Source organism: Archocentrus centrarchus, assembly GCF_007364275.1.
Source record: "Archocentrus centrarchus isolate MPI-CPG fArcCen1 chromosome 18 unlocalized genomic scaffold, fArcCen1 scaffold_23_ctg1, whole genome shotgun sequence".
NCBI lineage: Eukaryota > Metazoa > Chordata > Actinopteri > Cichliformes > Cichlidae > Archocentrus > Archocentrus centrarchus.
This window is the reverse complement of record NW_022060145.1, coordinates 4,438,425-4,453,240: the sequence shown is the minus strand read 5'-3', so window position 1 is coordinate 4,453,240 and position 14,816 is coordinate 4,438,425. Positions and strand designations below refer to the sequence as shown.

Genomic DNA, 14,816 nt, shown 5'->3' with positions numbered 1-14,816 from the left:
TGGCTTTAAAGAGGTTTGCCTTTTCATTTGTTTTCTTACATGTGTTTGTTCCAACAAAAAAACAAAACAAAATTTGTGTGTACTGTATTTTCCAAGTTGTTTACATTGTGGAAACTTAATTGTGTTTGAGGCATTTTTCCTTTTGAATAAACAAATTCTTCATGTTGGTTTTTGAAGCAATTTCTCCAGAAACTATATTTAAAGGGGGTTTAATTATGCTTTTCTTCATTTTATTAGGTTCTTGTTGAACTGCTCACTAATACAAATCCAGCCAGTGACACAGTGGTAATGCAATGCATTTAGGTATGTAGACATAGTCAAGATGACCTGCTGAAGTTCAAACCAACAATCAGAATGAGGCAGAAAGTGAATCTGAACGTGACCGGTTTTTGCCTGATGCACTGGTCTGAGTGTTTCAGAAACTGTGGATCTGCTGGGATTTTCCCCACACAGCCATCTCTGGGTTTACAGATGATGGCGTACTTACTTAGTCCTCTTCGTCCCTTTTAGGACATAAGGCCACACACAGAAAACGGTGTAAAAAAATCCAGTGAGTGAAAATACCTTTTATGATGTCAAGAAAACAACCAGACTGCTATGAGCTGATAGGCAAGTAACTAAAACCCACTTGTTACACCCAAGGTATGCAGAAGAGCATCTCTGAATGTGCAACACACTGAGCCTTGAAGCAGACTGGCTACAGCAGCAGACCACACCAGGTGTCACTCCTGTCAGGTAAGCACAGGAAACTAAGGCTACGTTTCAGCAACTGTGATGCAATCATGTCGATTTCCAGCTTCTTGGTGGATCTACACTGCAAGGAATAAAGGCAGCTCTTAAGGCAAAAGGTCAAAACTGCTACCTGCAAGGTGTATCTAATAAAATGTGAGAGTGCATATATACACTAAAAGGAACTGTCTGAACTGTAATAACCCAATTTATACAAAGTATATAACCGCTGTATAGGAGCTTCACTTCCCAAAAGCCAAATCATCAAAATGCCATCTGTTTAGTCCCAACAGGTTTGATCCCCTGCAGCTGCCACAGGGCTGCAGACGCCAGCACGTTAGGCTTTACCTGCGCAACAATAAGTGAAGCTTTCCACAGTGGTGGGGGAGGGGCTGCAGCAGCACAGAAAATCCTCTATCTTGTTAAAATGACCGCTTGCAGTTTCATCAGCAAAGGCCTGACCAAAGCCATGAAACATGAAGTTTGAACATAAATAAATACAGACTCCATCTACACGCCATCATGTGACAAATTCATAGCAGCTACCAGATAAACCTCAGCAGCAGATTGTATCCTGCTGTTCAGATAATGGATTTCAGAGCCAGGCTATCATTATATCATTGTTTTTATTACTATCATTGTAATTTCTCATTTTGTCTTTGCACAAAAACAAACAAAAAACAAAAAAAAAAACAAAAAAAAAACAAAAATACATTTTTCAGGAGTTGATCACCCCTCCCAACCCCCCCGCCCCCAAAAAAACCCACCACTACAGTTACAGTTTGCGCAAAACACATTTAAATCAATGTAAATTACAGCAATGTAAAACGAAATTATGTCAAATAAAATCAACCCTGAAAGAGATAATATAACAGCAACAGCCAGAATAATTAGAATCCAATACCCAGCACCTTAATACAATGATCAACTTTTTAAAAGGAAAATTTGACGTATTAAAAACTGAAAGAACCAAAAAAGATCAAATAAAAATTAAAAAACGACAGTGTGTCATTGTGAGAGAAAAAGAAAGAAAAGTGTTCAGTTAGGTACAACCAGCTGACGGGCCCCAGCCTTCCTTCGACCCCTGCGTCTGTGTGGGTTTTTTTTCTTCTGCACTGACAAAACTGGAGCATCAAACGCGACAAGAAAACAGGTAAAGGAAGTGACTTCTTCTGCTTGTGGTTTCGAGTGTGAACATGTGCTCTGAGAAGTCTTTCCTGCTTTTTTTTTTTTTTTTCTTTTTCCTCTCTGCTCCAAACTACTTCTGGATCAAGAAGTCCTTTAAAAAGTTAATTAAAAAAACAAACAAACAAAAAAAAAAGGCCAAAAAATGAACGAGCAGTAGTCGTCACCACCACCACCATCAAGATCATTAAATACATCGATATATCCTGCACTGGAGGGGGGGCTGGGTTCATCTGTATTTTAAAGGTGCACCAAAAAAAAAAAAAAAAGAAAGGCAGCGATGACGCAGATCTGACATGAGCCTCCACAGCCTGTCTGCACCCCACCCCACCGCCCCCGGAAATCTGTACAAACCCGACGACACAAAAAAAAAAAATATCATCAAATCAAAAGTCCAAGAAAATAATTCACCAATCGTCACTGATGTGGTCTTCAATCGCTTTTGTTGCTTTTTATTTTAATTTTTTTCCAGTGATCTCTTACAGCACACTCTCGTACACATACCAACAACACCTTTGAACTTAAGTGTCTGCTCTCTGGGAACAGGGCTGGGAGAGAAACGCGTCGGTCCTGGGTTGACATTCTGGATATGAAGGCGTGATGCCAACCAAGTGATACCAACATTCAAAAAAAAAAAAGAAAAAAAAAAAGAAAAAGAAATCATCTGAACAGTTATGTGCTGACATATGCAACGAAAACAAACGCCCAGATTTGTTTCTTCAAAACAAAGGCAACTTTAAAAAAAAGATCCATCATCAGTCCTCCCCTCTCACAATATGCCACTTTTTTTTTTCCAGTGCACAACTCTTTAAAAGCCATTAAAGAAACTCATTAAAAAATAAAAATTAAAAAAAAACCCTAAAAAGTATGGACTTAAAAGTTGCAGCCCGCAGGATAAACTGGCCTCCTCGGACATGAATGTGTGAAAGATATTAAAAAAATAAAGACATGGGGGTGGGGGGAAGAAAAGGGAGTGAAAAGGTGAAAAGATGGATGTGCTTGTGCTGAGTTCAGTCTGAAGGTGGAGGAAAAGACGGCGACGAGTGTGTGAGGGCAGGAGGGGGATGGAGGACGGATGGAGTCGGTGGATTTTCAATGTTCATTTTGAGGGATGGGCAGGTGGAGAGGGTCCTTTAATCTTTAACAGCAGAGTTTGTCCATCCAAAGAGTGTGTGAGTGTGTGTGAGTGTGTGTTTGTGTGTTCTGGCTCAGCTGGAGTCCACTCGGTTTTGGAGGAGAATCAGAGCAAACTGAGTCAAAACTTTTGAGTTTTCCAGCAAAATAAGGCTCCACGTTCCATCCTGAACTTTCTGGTAATCATTCAGAGGAAGGACCCCCCCCCGCCCCGCTCACTTTGTCCTCCATCCACCCGCCTCTCCCCACCCCTTTCTGGCGGCAGAACCGTGCAGAGAAACAGAATAAATAGGAGGAAGAAATGACAGGAGTGGTCAAAGTGTGACTCCTAAAAACAGAGAGAAGAAGATCGGACATGCAGAAGAGTGGAACGTCTAAGTAGAACGTGACAGAAACCCCTCCCCCCCACAGGGGGGTGGAGAGAAGAACACCGGTCTGTAAGTTCTTCACAACTCAGAGGAATTCAGCTCTGAGTCTCTAATCTGAGCGCCTCGGGGAACTTATGGAACAAAACTTCTAGAAATGTTTTCTAGTCTCAAAGAACTGGCAGCCTGGCGTCAGACCTTACATAACAATCATGTTGCTTTTAAAGTGATCCCACCCTTTAGCTTACATCCTAATCCCACCTACAGCATCATCACTCCTCTCGCCCCCCCTTCACCCTTGCATCTCTTCTCGCTGCTCCTCTGCACTCACAGTTTGAGCTCGTTGGCGATCTTTGAGGCAATGTTCTTGAAGGCGATGGACGTGCCCGAGATCCGCTTGAAACGCACGCCGTTGAGGGAGAGTCGCGGCAGCTTGCACACCTCCATCTCCCACTGGACAAAGTCGTCGCGCGCCGGGTTCCCCGACATGCACAGCAGCATGTAGCGCTCGCGCAGCTCGTACTCGCAGCTGTTGGAGTCGAGCACCTTGCGGATCTCGCGCATCATCTCCATGGGCTCCATGGATGACGTGGTCTTCATGGACCAGGTGAAGCGCAGCGAGCGCGGCTTGACCGAGTCCTTCTGGCTGGCGATGGCAGGAGGGGTGCCAGTGCCACCTGGAGGAGAAGAAGAGGAGAGGAGAAAGATGAGTCATGGAGAGGATGAACAGATGACTGCACCGAATGAGATGGCAAAGTGAAAAGACAAAGAGGCACAGGGAGGAAAAAGATGAGGCTGAACAGATAATGAAAGCAGTCATGTCTAATTTAAAAGTCCATTAAGACCAGACTCTGAATACGAAGTGATGACCTAAAGAGCACCAGAGATGGATTCAGTGTAACTGATTGAGGAAACTTTAAAATCTGAGGGAGGATCAAATTTCAGGAAATGTAGCTACACTCATTATCAATGAATCTGTCATGTGAAAAGTCCTCCAGTGATTTAGTGTCATGCTTTCATTACACTCAGGGAGTTAAAACTGGCACTGATTTTACACTGCAGCCCTACATTTTCCCCTGACTTAGATCGGACTTCATCCTGCTCCCTCACACGACGTCCACGTGTTGTCTCAACTGGCCTGTGGAAGCACAGGTAGCAAACTGCCCAGTGAACTCAGTCAGTGGGTGGTCATCATGTGTCCTTCCTCACCAAACCAACTGTGCAATTTCCCTGAGAGAGAAAGGCTACACTGTGGACTTTCTGCTGGGAAAACATGTCAGTCAGGGTCGCACATCCCAGAGAGTACTGTACATGGTAACTAATCTCAGACCAACAGCTTATTTAAAACCATACATTAGCCTTCATTTGCAATTGTAAATGTGTTTTCTCGATGAGGGGTGACGACATGTTCTGTTTATTTAGAGAGAGAGAGAAAAAGTGTCCAATATACACACATATGCAAAATATTGTTCAAACTGCTGTGTATTTATATGTGGATTGGAGCGCACACACTTCTGAGAACTAACACCACCACAAAACAAGCCCCATTTGTAAATCTTACTTTACACTTGTAGATCATTTCATAGACATTTTGAGGCCAATTTCACTCCATACTCCTCCACCAGCAGAGCCATCACGTCACCTGTCTTTACATAACGCTTAAAGTCCTACTGTGAGGCCAATATTGTAGTTTTCACTATTTTAGCAGTGCTGTTGAAGTGAAAGGTGGCAAGCATGAGTCTACTTAAAGGCTGGCACCGTAAAAGCGTTACCAGATACGACCTCAACAGCAAAGAGTCACAGTATGTGTCTGATAGTGTTGTCGTCATTCTTTGGTGCGTCTTTCAGCTCTCATCTAAGTAACTGCCTGTACTTTGTCAGAGGCAACATTTATCAGTCCTGATAGGCCCAGCTGCAGTTCCTTCAACCTGAAAACTTGAATTATAAAGTATATAATGAATTCTGCTGTCACGTTTGACTCAAGAAATGGCTCACTTCAAAGATCTGAGGAATGATGAGAGAGAGGAACCACAGTTATAACGTAAGGCGCAGAGGAAATCTGTAATTAATGGAAAAAGGCGACTGAGCAGAAAACACAGATCAAAGTGATGAACCTACCAGTGTTTCCAGACCCCGGGGAGGAGTTGTTCTCATCGTTGTTAGAAGAGGAGGACAGACCACCGGACGTCTTCTCAGACTTGTCTACAGTACTGCTCAGAACAGACCTGTGTGGAGTGATGGGAGGGTGGAGGAGGAGATAGAGGAGTGGACAGATAGAGTGGGGCCAAAAGGGGTGAAGAAAAGGAAGGGAGGGTGGAGTGGGAGAAGACAGGAAAGAGGAAGGAGGGCATAAGAGAGAAAATTAGGAAAAGTGAGAATTCAGAGAATTATTTTAAAAGCAGAGACAAAAGGAGGAAGGAGGAGGAATGCAGAGGAAGGATTGAGAGGGAAATTATGAGGTTTGTGGAAATGAATGAAGACAAAAAGCAAAATTTGAGCACCCCCGTGTGTGTTTGTGCACACGACTCAGATCGCCAGCACGTCTGTCAATTACGCCTGAGTGCGTGTTTGCATTTCATGTGTACTTGCACACAAACACACATTGGGGCGCTTGGATTCTGATTTTCCCTTCATACACACACCATCATGCAGGGTCAACCTTCATACCGTCATTCTCAGTCTCTAGGATGCTACCATTCACCTCTAATCTGCCATCCCCTGATTGGTTAAACCATTACCACCATCACCAACCAATTATCCATCCCAGCTCACCCCCTCCCCGCTCCCAACCATTCACAGCAAGCTCAGATCATCTACTCATTGGATCCACTCTACTGATTGGCAGGTAGAGTCTGGGAGGTTTGTGTTTTGTTTTTTTGTGGGTTTTCTGTATCTCACCTGCTCCCATCATCCTGACCCTCTCCCTCATACGGACTCCTCGAAAAAAATCAACACAAGTTTAGTCTTTTTTTGAGGGCTTGTGGCAACAGGTGGGCTCTTACACAGAAAGGAAACCAGCTGGCTAAACACAGTCACGCTGCTCACCATGCCTGCCTCAATCTTCCAATCCAGTCTCTTTGAGCGGTCATGCCAAATGTTTAATTCCACCCCAACTGCTCAAACTGGAGTCTGAGGACTCCACAGCCCACAATGCACTGCTGTGGCAGGTGTTCCAGGTAATACCAGTCCACTGTGAGCAAACACTTGACCATAGCTCCACAACTAAGTAGACTCCTGTACTTTTCAACAGATTTAAAAAAAAAATGAATTCATAAGTTAGTGTCTATAATCCCAATAGCTACATACTAAGTAAAACTGGGATGCACCACTAAAAATCAGAGCTCTCGTTACTAAGATTTAGTAGTGTGTAAATTGGCACACTGAGCTATTTTAGTAAAATATAACTCAAGACGGCCATAGTTTCAATGATTTATACTCAAACATGCTCAAAGTTTCAAATAATGAGGGGAGAGTATGTATAACTTGCTAAAAGCTCAGTTTCAGACTCGTTACGAGGGGCAGCCAATCAGAAGAAAGTTGGCTTAAAGGCAGAGGCGCTAAAATGGCCTGTTTCAGACTTTCAGTGCACTGACGTCCTACAGAGAGGGCCAAGGAAGGATTACTTTGAGGTGTCAATTATGCAAAGCTACACAAGTAAGAGTCCAATAATTTCAAAAAATATGGAGCCAACATTAGTGTTAATACATATAAAACTTTTTTCCATAACAACTCAACGTGACACTATGGACTCATTTGTGTGGTGCAACCTGTTTTAATTTTCTAAAACTCCACCTGGAAAACACCCAGGTTACGAGCTGGAATTTAAAGAGCTGGTTTAACTAGTTCTGGGACGGATGAGAGAAAGTTTGTGTGGAACAAAATTAAGCAAAGCAGAACAGCTCACTGTGGACCAGGAACAAAGTAATCCGAGGAGAATGGAACAGTATGGAATGGGCAGGAACAGTATGGAACGCCGGGGTAAACGGCATTACGCTCCGGAGCGGAACGGAGTCCCAACAAAATGGGATGTTAGGAACACCGTGTTTGGATCAAAGATGGAATGGTGTGGAACAGAATGGTCGGCATGGTGAGGGCGAATCCTGGTGCTAAAGGAGGTTAATAATCCCAGCACTGCGTTAAAACCTGTATTAGTAACACTTGACCTACACAAAAGCTGTTTATAACTCTCACACACACACTCCCTGTAAACAACACTTTAACTGCAGCCTATATAACATTTCTCTCTCACACACACACACACACACATCCTCTCTCATACCTGCAGACAACAATGAAAACACACAAATGAGACTAAAGCAAGAAAAGCAGACGACAAACAGAAAAACAGACAACAGCAAAACACGTGCAGACAACGGGAGGAAAACTGACACATGACAAATTCAGCACTTCATGGTTTAAAATTCAGTCCATTTTGGACAAAGACAAAATTCCTGTTTTCCTTTATTAAAAAAAAAAAAAAAAAAAAAAAAAGAAAAAAAAGGAAGAGAAACAAAAGGATAAAGAATAACCAGAAACACCATGTAAAATACCTTCTGCAAAAGAAGCATGGTTAAAAATATAGCACAGGGGGATATGACGAGGAGGAGTGAGAAAAACGGTAGATGAGGAATTCTTGCTTAATAAAATATAGGAAGTAAAAAGGTGAACAATGTAAAATCATTGTGCCATTTTGCATGCCGTTATTTAACTCAATATGAAGGGATGCAAAATGGCTCCCAGAGCAGGAACACTGTGACATCAAGGGAAAACAAAGGACTGATAAGATGATTTGATTTCAAATACAGCTTACTTAGTGATAACTTTCACAGTCCACAACATACAGTATGATAATCACCAGAAATATGTGACTACAATCTAGTCGTATGTTTAGCAGTAGGTTAAAATTTCACCTCCATTATTAGACTTAATTAGAAAATTTCTACCTCTACTTTTTCAAATTGAAGGATTAAAAAAAGTCATTAAGTAGCTTAAGAGATAATACACCTATATAATAATACCATGATAAAACATTACAGCTTCAAACCACCAGGTGGAGCAATGGTCCACACCAAGAAGGAAAATTGCTCTACCTGCTGGTTAAAATGATCCGATACACTGTAGGAGATGTGAAATCTGCTTTTGTGTACATATAAATATAAAATGTGTCAGCATGTATTTTGTATTTAGCCCAAATATGTAGATGTACATAGAAATAAGGTGTGTGTTTACCTCAATGTAGGGATATGGGTGTGTCAGAGCAAATGCTCTGACACGCGTGTGTAAATGTGTATCAAATGTCATACGTGTCTGTGTGTGTGTTTATTCACAACATAAAAGGGGTCTTTTCCAGCCACAGTAGGTCAAAGCCATCCAGTTGTGTTTCTGCTGCTGTTAGAGAGCTAGTGCTACAGTGAGAACAGAGCAATGAATGAATGAAAAGAGTGCAGCCTCCAGGAAAGAGTGCAGCCCCGTCCCTCCTGGGCCCTCCTCCTCCTCTCTGCCTTCGTCCACATCTACAACCAACTACTGCCGGGAACTTATTACACGCGACCTCCCCAACTGGGCTCTAACAACAGGACACCTTCAGCCCCCACAGTTAGGGGAAATTCAGATTACGGAGACCAAACTGATGAAAGCAGAAAGGTGAAATGGGTGATGATGGTTTGGTTAGCTTGGATAACGGTTAGCCACATTTAACAGTCCTGGTTACAACTCTAGACTATGGATTCTATCACTGTGCTTCTTTTATTTCAAAACTGAGTAAAATTAGTATCAACTTTGGTCAGTGAGATGACAATTTTTAGTATTACCTCATTAGTTTTTACTTTTTAACTATGCTCCAAAGAGCAACAACATTACCTGTATCTGAAGCTATGAAAAGGTTAAATGTGGGAAATGATCAGCTTGATGACAGATCAGTCTTTTAGGCTTGCCCTAAATCGGGGACTCTACAGTGGAACACGAGCTCTCACACAATCTGCCCGGAAAGTAAATGTAAGGGTGAGGATGAAGTAGAGGTAGGTGGGTGGGAGGGACAATGGAGGGACGAAGAGGAATATGGGTGAGGTGTTAATGAGCCACGTGATGATGGAGTGAGTGAGTTAAGTGAGTGGATGGCTGGGTGAGGAGGGGAGTTAGTTAAAAAAACCCAAAATAAAATTTAAAAAATAATGAAAATGGGCCATAACACAGCACTCAAAATCAGAAGGATCAAATAAAGAAAAAAAAGGGGGGGGTGGGGGGGGGGCAAACCCCAGAAAAAAAGGAGGTGAAAAGATAAAGGCTCAAGGCACAAAAGGAAGATCTCAACAAAAAGCTGCACGAAACACCAAAGGGGGAGGAAATATAAATATATATATATGTAAAATATATATAAAGAAGAGACGTGTATTCATATAAATCAAGGGGTTATATTTAACGTTGGGTATGTTGCCTACCTTCTTGGAAACCTGAACGAGAGATTTCTACAAAAACAAAAGAGGGATAAAGAAAGAGAAAAAAAAAACGTATGTATAAAACGCATGTATCAATAACGTTGTTGTAAAAGACAAGCTGCCCTCTGAGTAGCAAACCTCAACAAAAAAAAAAAAAAAAAAAAAAAGAAATGAAATCCCCCCCAAACAACAGTCCAGACTCACTTGGGATTGAAGCAGCAACAACACCACAGTTAAAATAAAGAACAACAACAAAAAAAAGAAAGAAAGAAAAAAAAAAAAGTGTTATTGGCATTGACGTGCAATCTGAATGTGTTTAGATGTACCCTTTATTGGTGTGAATGTGTGAACCAACACCTCAGAGGGACTTAATGGGCTCTCTCTGAACATACTCCCCCCCTCCCCTCCCTTACAAAGATGTCCGGGATGATCCTGAAAAGAAGTGTTTGTGAGGTGAAAAGCTCGAATGTGATAAAACTTTAAAAAGCATTAGAGAGAAATGGGGAGAGAGCAGCTCCTATAAAACACACAAAACACGTATACAAATGAAAATAAAGACATACATATAAAAGCACACGTTAAGCAACAACTTAATCTTTAACACACATTGAGAAACTTAATCTCCTTCAGGACAGACAAATCATCGTTCTCCAGACCAGACAGGAAACAGCAGCAGGGAGATTATATAATGTGTTAAGAAAACACACAACTTTTGTGTGTGCGCATGTGCGTGTGTGCGTGAGAGAGAGAGAGAGAGAGAGAGAGAGAGAGAGAGAGAGAGAGAGAGAGAGAGAGAGAGTGTGTGTGTGTGTGTGTGTGTGTGTGTGTGTGTGTGTGTGTGTGTGTGTGTGTGTGTGTGAGAGAAAGAGACTGGTCAAAATGTGCAAATGCAACACAATCTGTCAAACTGTGTGTTTGTGTGTGTGCGCATGTGTATCAAGGTGTCCCCAGTAGCGGTATTTATAGTTGAAGGAAAAGTGATATCTCCGGTGTAACCATGGATACTGTCGCCACTGAGCTACAGTATCTCTGAGTGGGAGGCCTGGAGAGTGGCTGTACCCCCCCCGCTCACAACACCATGCATGTAGGCAAGACACTGATCATTCGCTTTTTTTAAGCAGACAAAAATGACTAAAAATACAAGCATACATATTCTCTCCTCCTCACACACACACACACACACACACACACACACACACACACACACACACAGGATTTTATAATAGACCTCCAGCAGTGACACGATGAAAATGTGAGCCTTACCTGCTCTCTCACTGTTTACTGTCACTGCTCACTCAGACCTTCCTCATTCTTACCCCCTTTAAAACCTTCCAGTTTTGTCGCCTCCTGTTGTGAGCATCTTCCATTCTGATGTCAGCCTCTGACACTTGCTCTCATTTTGAGGCAGCTACAGTAAAAACTGACTTCTTTAAGTAAATGATATTTTGAGCTATAGAATGGTGACCTGTCCAGGGTCTACCCTGCCCCTCGCCCTATGACAGCTGGAATACTTCAGTCCCCTGCATCAGATAAGTGGAAGAAAAGGGATGGATGGACATCTTAAACCTGTACAATGGTCTCATACACTTCAGTGCAAAGACATCAATGAGCCACACTTCAATGACAAACACTGAGTGTAGTTCATTTGGAGTCACGCTGCAGTAAATGCTGCAGCAGAAATTGTGCGTTCATCCCAAGATAAAAGTAGTCCCCAAAAAAATGCAATAAGTTGTACTATTCTGAAGAAAAATAAGAAAAATAATCACCCATTTACCATTAAACATTAGCCTCACTCTGATTACCGAAACCCATATTTTGCAATAACTACACATGCTTATTGCAGCTTCACTGTAAAACCTTCACTGCAATTTGACTAAATGTCTCAGCTACATCAAATTCTCCTGCAAAATCAATTAGTCGAAATATCATCTAGTTCCTGTATTTACCCAGCAGAGTTAGATAGCTCGATCAAAGCTGGGAAACTGACTTCACTTCCAGAGAAAGTTATAAATATCGAAATAAACAGTGCTGGCTTTCATTAAAATCAGGTACCCATGAGAGCAGTTTCATTGCTGCAACCTGCACTACGAGGCTGAGATGAAAACTAGGCCAGACTGGAACCACAACCAAAATTACTCCTCAGTCACCACTGCTCCAAGCAAAATTATAGAGGACGCACAGCTGTTCCCTTCCTCTCCCTTTCTACTGAGCAGAGTTACAGATCAGCGCATGGTTAGTGACAGATGAGACCAGCCCCTTTAAAGAAATACTCAGTGATGACATGGCCATAGAGCACAATGTTCCTGAGAGAATATGAAATGACTTGTAATGGAAACCCAGTCATTTTCTGGTTCAAGCTGAAACCTCAATAGAGCTTTAAACTGCCCTGGCTCCTGGATAATAGACTAGCTGTTATCACAACTGCTTTGCATTTATAAAATTATGGACTTCCTTCTTCAACCTCATGTCCCCTTCTGTACTTCATGTTTTTCTACTTCCTTTAATTGCTCTCTAACACCACAGAATGAAATCAAGTAATCAGTCTTTACTTTTTTTTGTGCGTTTATGCCCGTTACTCACTTGCGTACAAACTTGGATGTGAACTTGCTGAAAATCCCTGTTGCACCATGTGTCCTTCGGGCCTGGCTATTGCCATGTGACAGTGATGGAGAAGCAGGCCCGCCGGGGTAAGCCGAGCCCTGCTGGTCCCGGGCACCCCGCTGCTGACCTGCATGGAACGTGCTGCGGATGCCCACCCCTCTGGAGAAATTGGTACGGTCTGACACGGCGGCGCTGCTGATGTTGTGGGCAGAAGGGGAGGCTCCGGGTGCCCGCTGTGCCGGGGCACTACAGAAGAGGGTGACAAAAAGGAGGAAAAGAGAAGGATGGATGGTAAAGAAATGGCGATACAGAGGAGGGAACGACAGCAGAGAGGTGGTCATGAAGAGGAGGAAAGAAGTGTGAAAATTTTTTAGAGCAATAAAAGGTTGGAAGGTGTGATAAGTAAAGAGGCGGAGACGAGGAGGTGAAAATGAAAAAGAATGGTGATGGATATGGGACAGGAGACAACAGAGGAGGGAAAAAAGGAAATAAAGAAAGGGAAGGATGAAGCAGACGAAAGTGAAGTGTAGGAGGTGATGCAGGAGGAGAGAAACAAAGGAATGAATAGAGAGGATTGCAGTGAAGAAGAGAGTGGAAGAGGAACACAAAATTAGTCCAACAATTAAAGATTAAAAATCACCTTCTGATGTGCTATTAACATCAGCGTAAGGTCACAAGTATTTACGTCTGCTTAGCGTCTGCTCATCCTCATGTTTCATGTAATCCTTCAAGTCAGTATTTAGGGCCACATGAGGTCAGTGGCACACATGCAAATACAAACAGTTAATCCAAAGGGCAAAGCATCACAAACCTTCAGCTCTTGCTTGTGTGCACGCACACACACACACATACTTTTAGCTCGCTGACTGGAACCAGTCAGTGAGCTAAAAGCCTGGATTCGCTTTGTAAGGATGTGCATCTTTCATGGCAGTGTGGCTGCAGCACGCCTGCAGCAGATGGCAAACAAAAAATGCACAAATGCACACACACAGACGCACAAAGAGAGGCAAATGCAAACAAGCAGGAATACAGAAATGAACATTCATGGGCGATGTGCTGTGGTGGGCTGCAGCAGGACCGTGCTAATGCTTCAGGTGCAGATCTTAACAGTCGTGCACCACCTGAAAGTTGTCGCCAGTAACAAGTATGATCACAGTTTAGCGTGGATGAGTGCTGGGATAATGTGAGAGCAGGTGGTACTCATCAAAAATGCAGTATTTTGAGGTGCAACTGAAACGAAGCGGTCCTGTACAATCCCACTATTGCACCTTAAATTCAAGAAAAAAAAGAAGAAAAAAAAAAAGGGGGGCTCCATTTAAACCTACAGTGAGGCCGAATGACAACTCAAGTGTATCGCTTAATTTGATGTGGATATGATCATACTGTCCAGCAGATCAAAGGTATCTATAAAAATACACAGAAACACACTTACTCACAGATGCAAATGCAAGGAGAGAAAAGCTGGATCAGGCAGATTAGTAGGGAGCACTGTGACTTATTTTAGTTGTGAAGATGACTTGAGAAATTGAATCAGACTGGTAATAGCTTCCAATTGGTTTCAACATATTTTCATTCTCACCTGCAGATTTAGTCAAAGACTATAGTGACGCTCTGCCAGCATCAACAGAAGACATGTTCTAAGGTGGTGCAGGGGCCAACATTAACGCAGCCTCACGCATTTTCATGGTCACATGTGATGTTACAGTCTGCACCTACCTTATATAAATTTGGATCTTTCAGTGTGCAGCACCACCGGCTTCATTTCATTACATGAAAACACTTGCAGTACGTTTATGAGCACGGTATTTGTTTGAAAGTTTTGCAGACTGAATGGATAAAACAGGAATGGACAGGAGTTAAGGGCACAGATTATGTTCTGAGAAAAGGTGCCTATTTGTCACCCAGGGTACAGTCTATGTGTTGAAGCGGTACCTTCTCTCCAGCGTTCCCAACCAGCTTCTGAACAGCCCAAGCTCACTGCTGAACGACGCATGCAACAGAACAAGACTTCAACATAGAGCAGACAAAAACCACATGAAGCCAACGGGCCACCTTAACATTTGCATGGCTGGAAACAGTCTCACATTTACGCCGTCTTTTTTTTTTTTTTTTTTTTTAAAGAATGGTAGAAAGCTATCACAAAAAAGGGTTGGGGGGGGAGGGGGTGCTCTCTGTCTGAGTTGCATAACAGATAAGCTCCAGAGAGCATTTAAGGTAGCTGAGAAACACATACAGTCCTTTCACCTTGTACTGTGAGACACGGCTGGCTGAACTAAAGCCCAAAATGTTAAAGTAGCCCTTGAAACAAACACTGTGACGCAGGGCAGCTAGCCAACAGAGGAACACACACACAAACAAAGACTCAGAT

The 14,816-nt window shown here is 42.6% G+C and overlaps 1 protein-coding gene across 7 annotated transcripts in view; it reads right to left on the bottom strand.

Moving 5' to 3' along the window:
* Positions 1-3,278: 3,278 nt before the first annotated feature.
* Positions 3,279-14,816, bottom strand: part of mark2b (MAP/microtubule affinity-regulating kinase 2b) — a 52,777-nt gene continuing 41,239 nt past the window's right edge. For 5 of the 7 annotated variants that reach the window (XM_030722561.1, XM_030722567.1, XM_030722564.1 and 2 more), the window contains 5 exons: positions 12,428-12,694; positions 9,851-9,877; positions 6,312-6,350; positions 5,532-5,638; positions 3,279-4,090 (listed from right to left, as the gene is read on the bottom strand). In XM_030722561.1, coding sequence (XP_030578421.1) covers positions 3,741-4,090; positions 5,532-5,638; positions 6,312-6,350; positions 9,851-9,877; positions 12,428-12,694 — 790 coding nt within the window. In that variant the 3' untranslated portion in view covers positions 3,279-3,740. The remainder of the gene's footprint in view (positions 4,091-5,531; positions 5,639-6,311; positions 6,351-9,850; positions 9,878-12,427; positions 12,695-14,816) is intronic. The other 2 variants (XM_030722563.1, XM_030722566.1) reach the window with 2 other exon arrangements.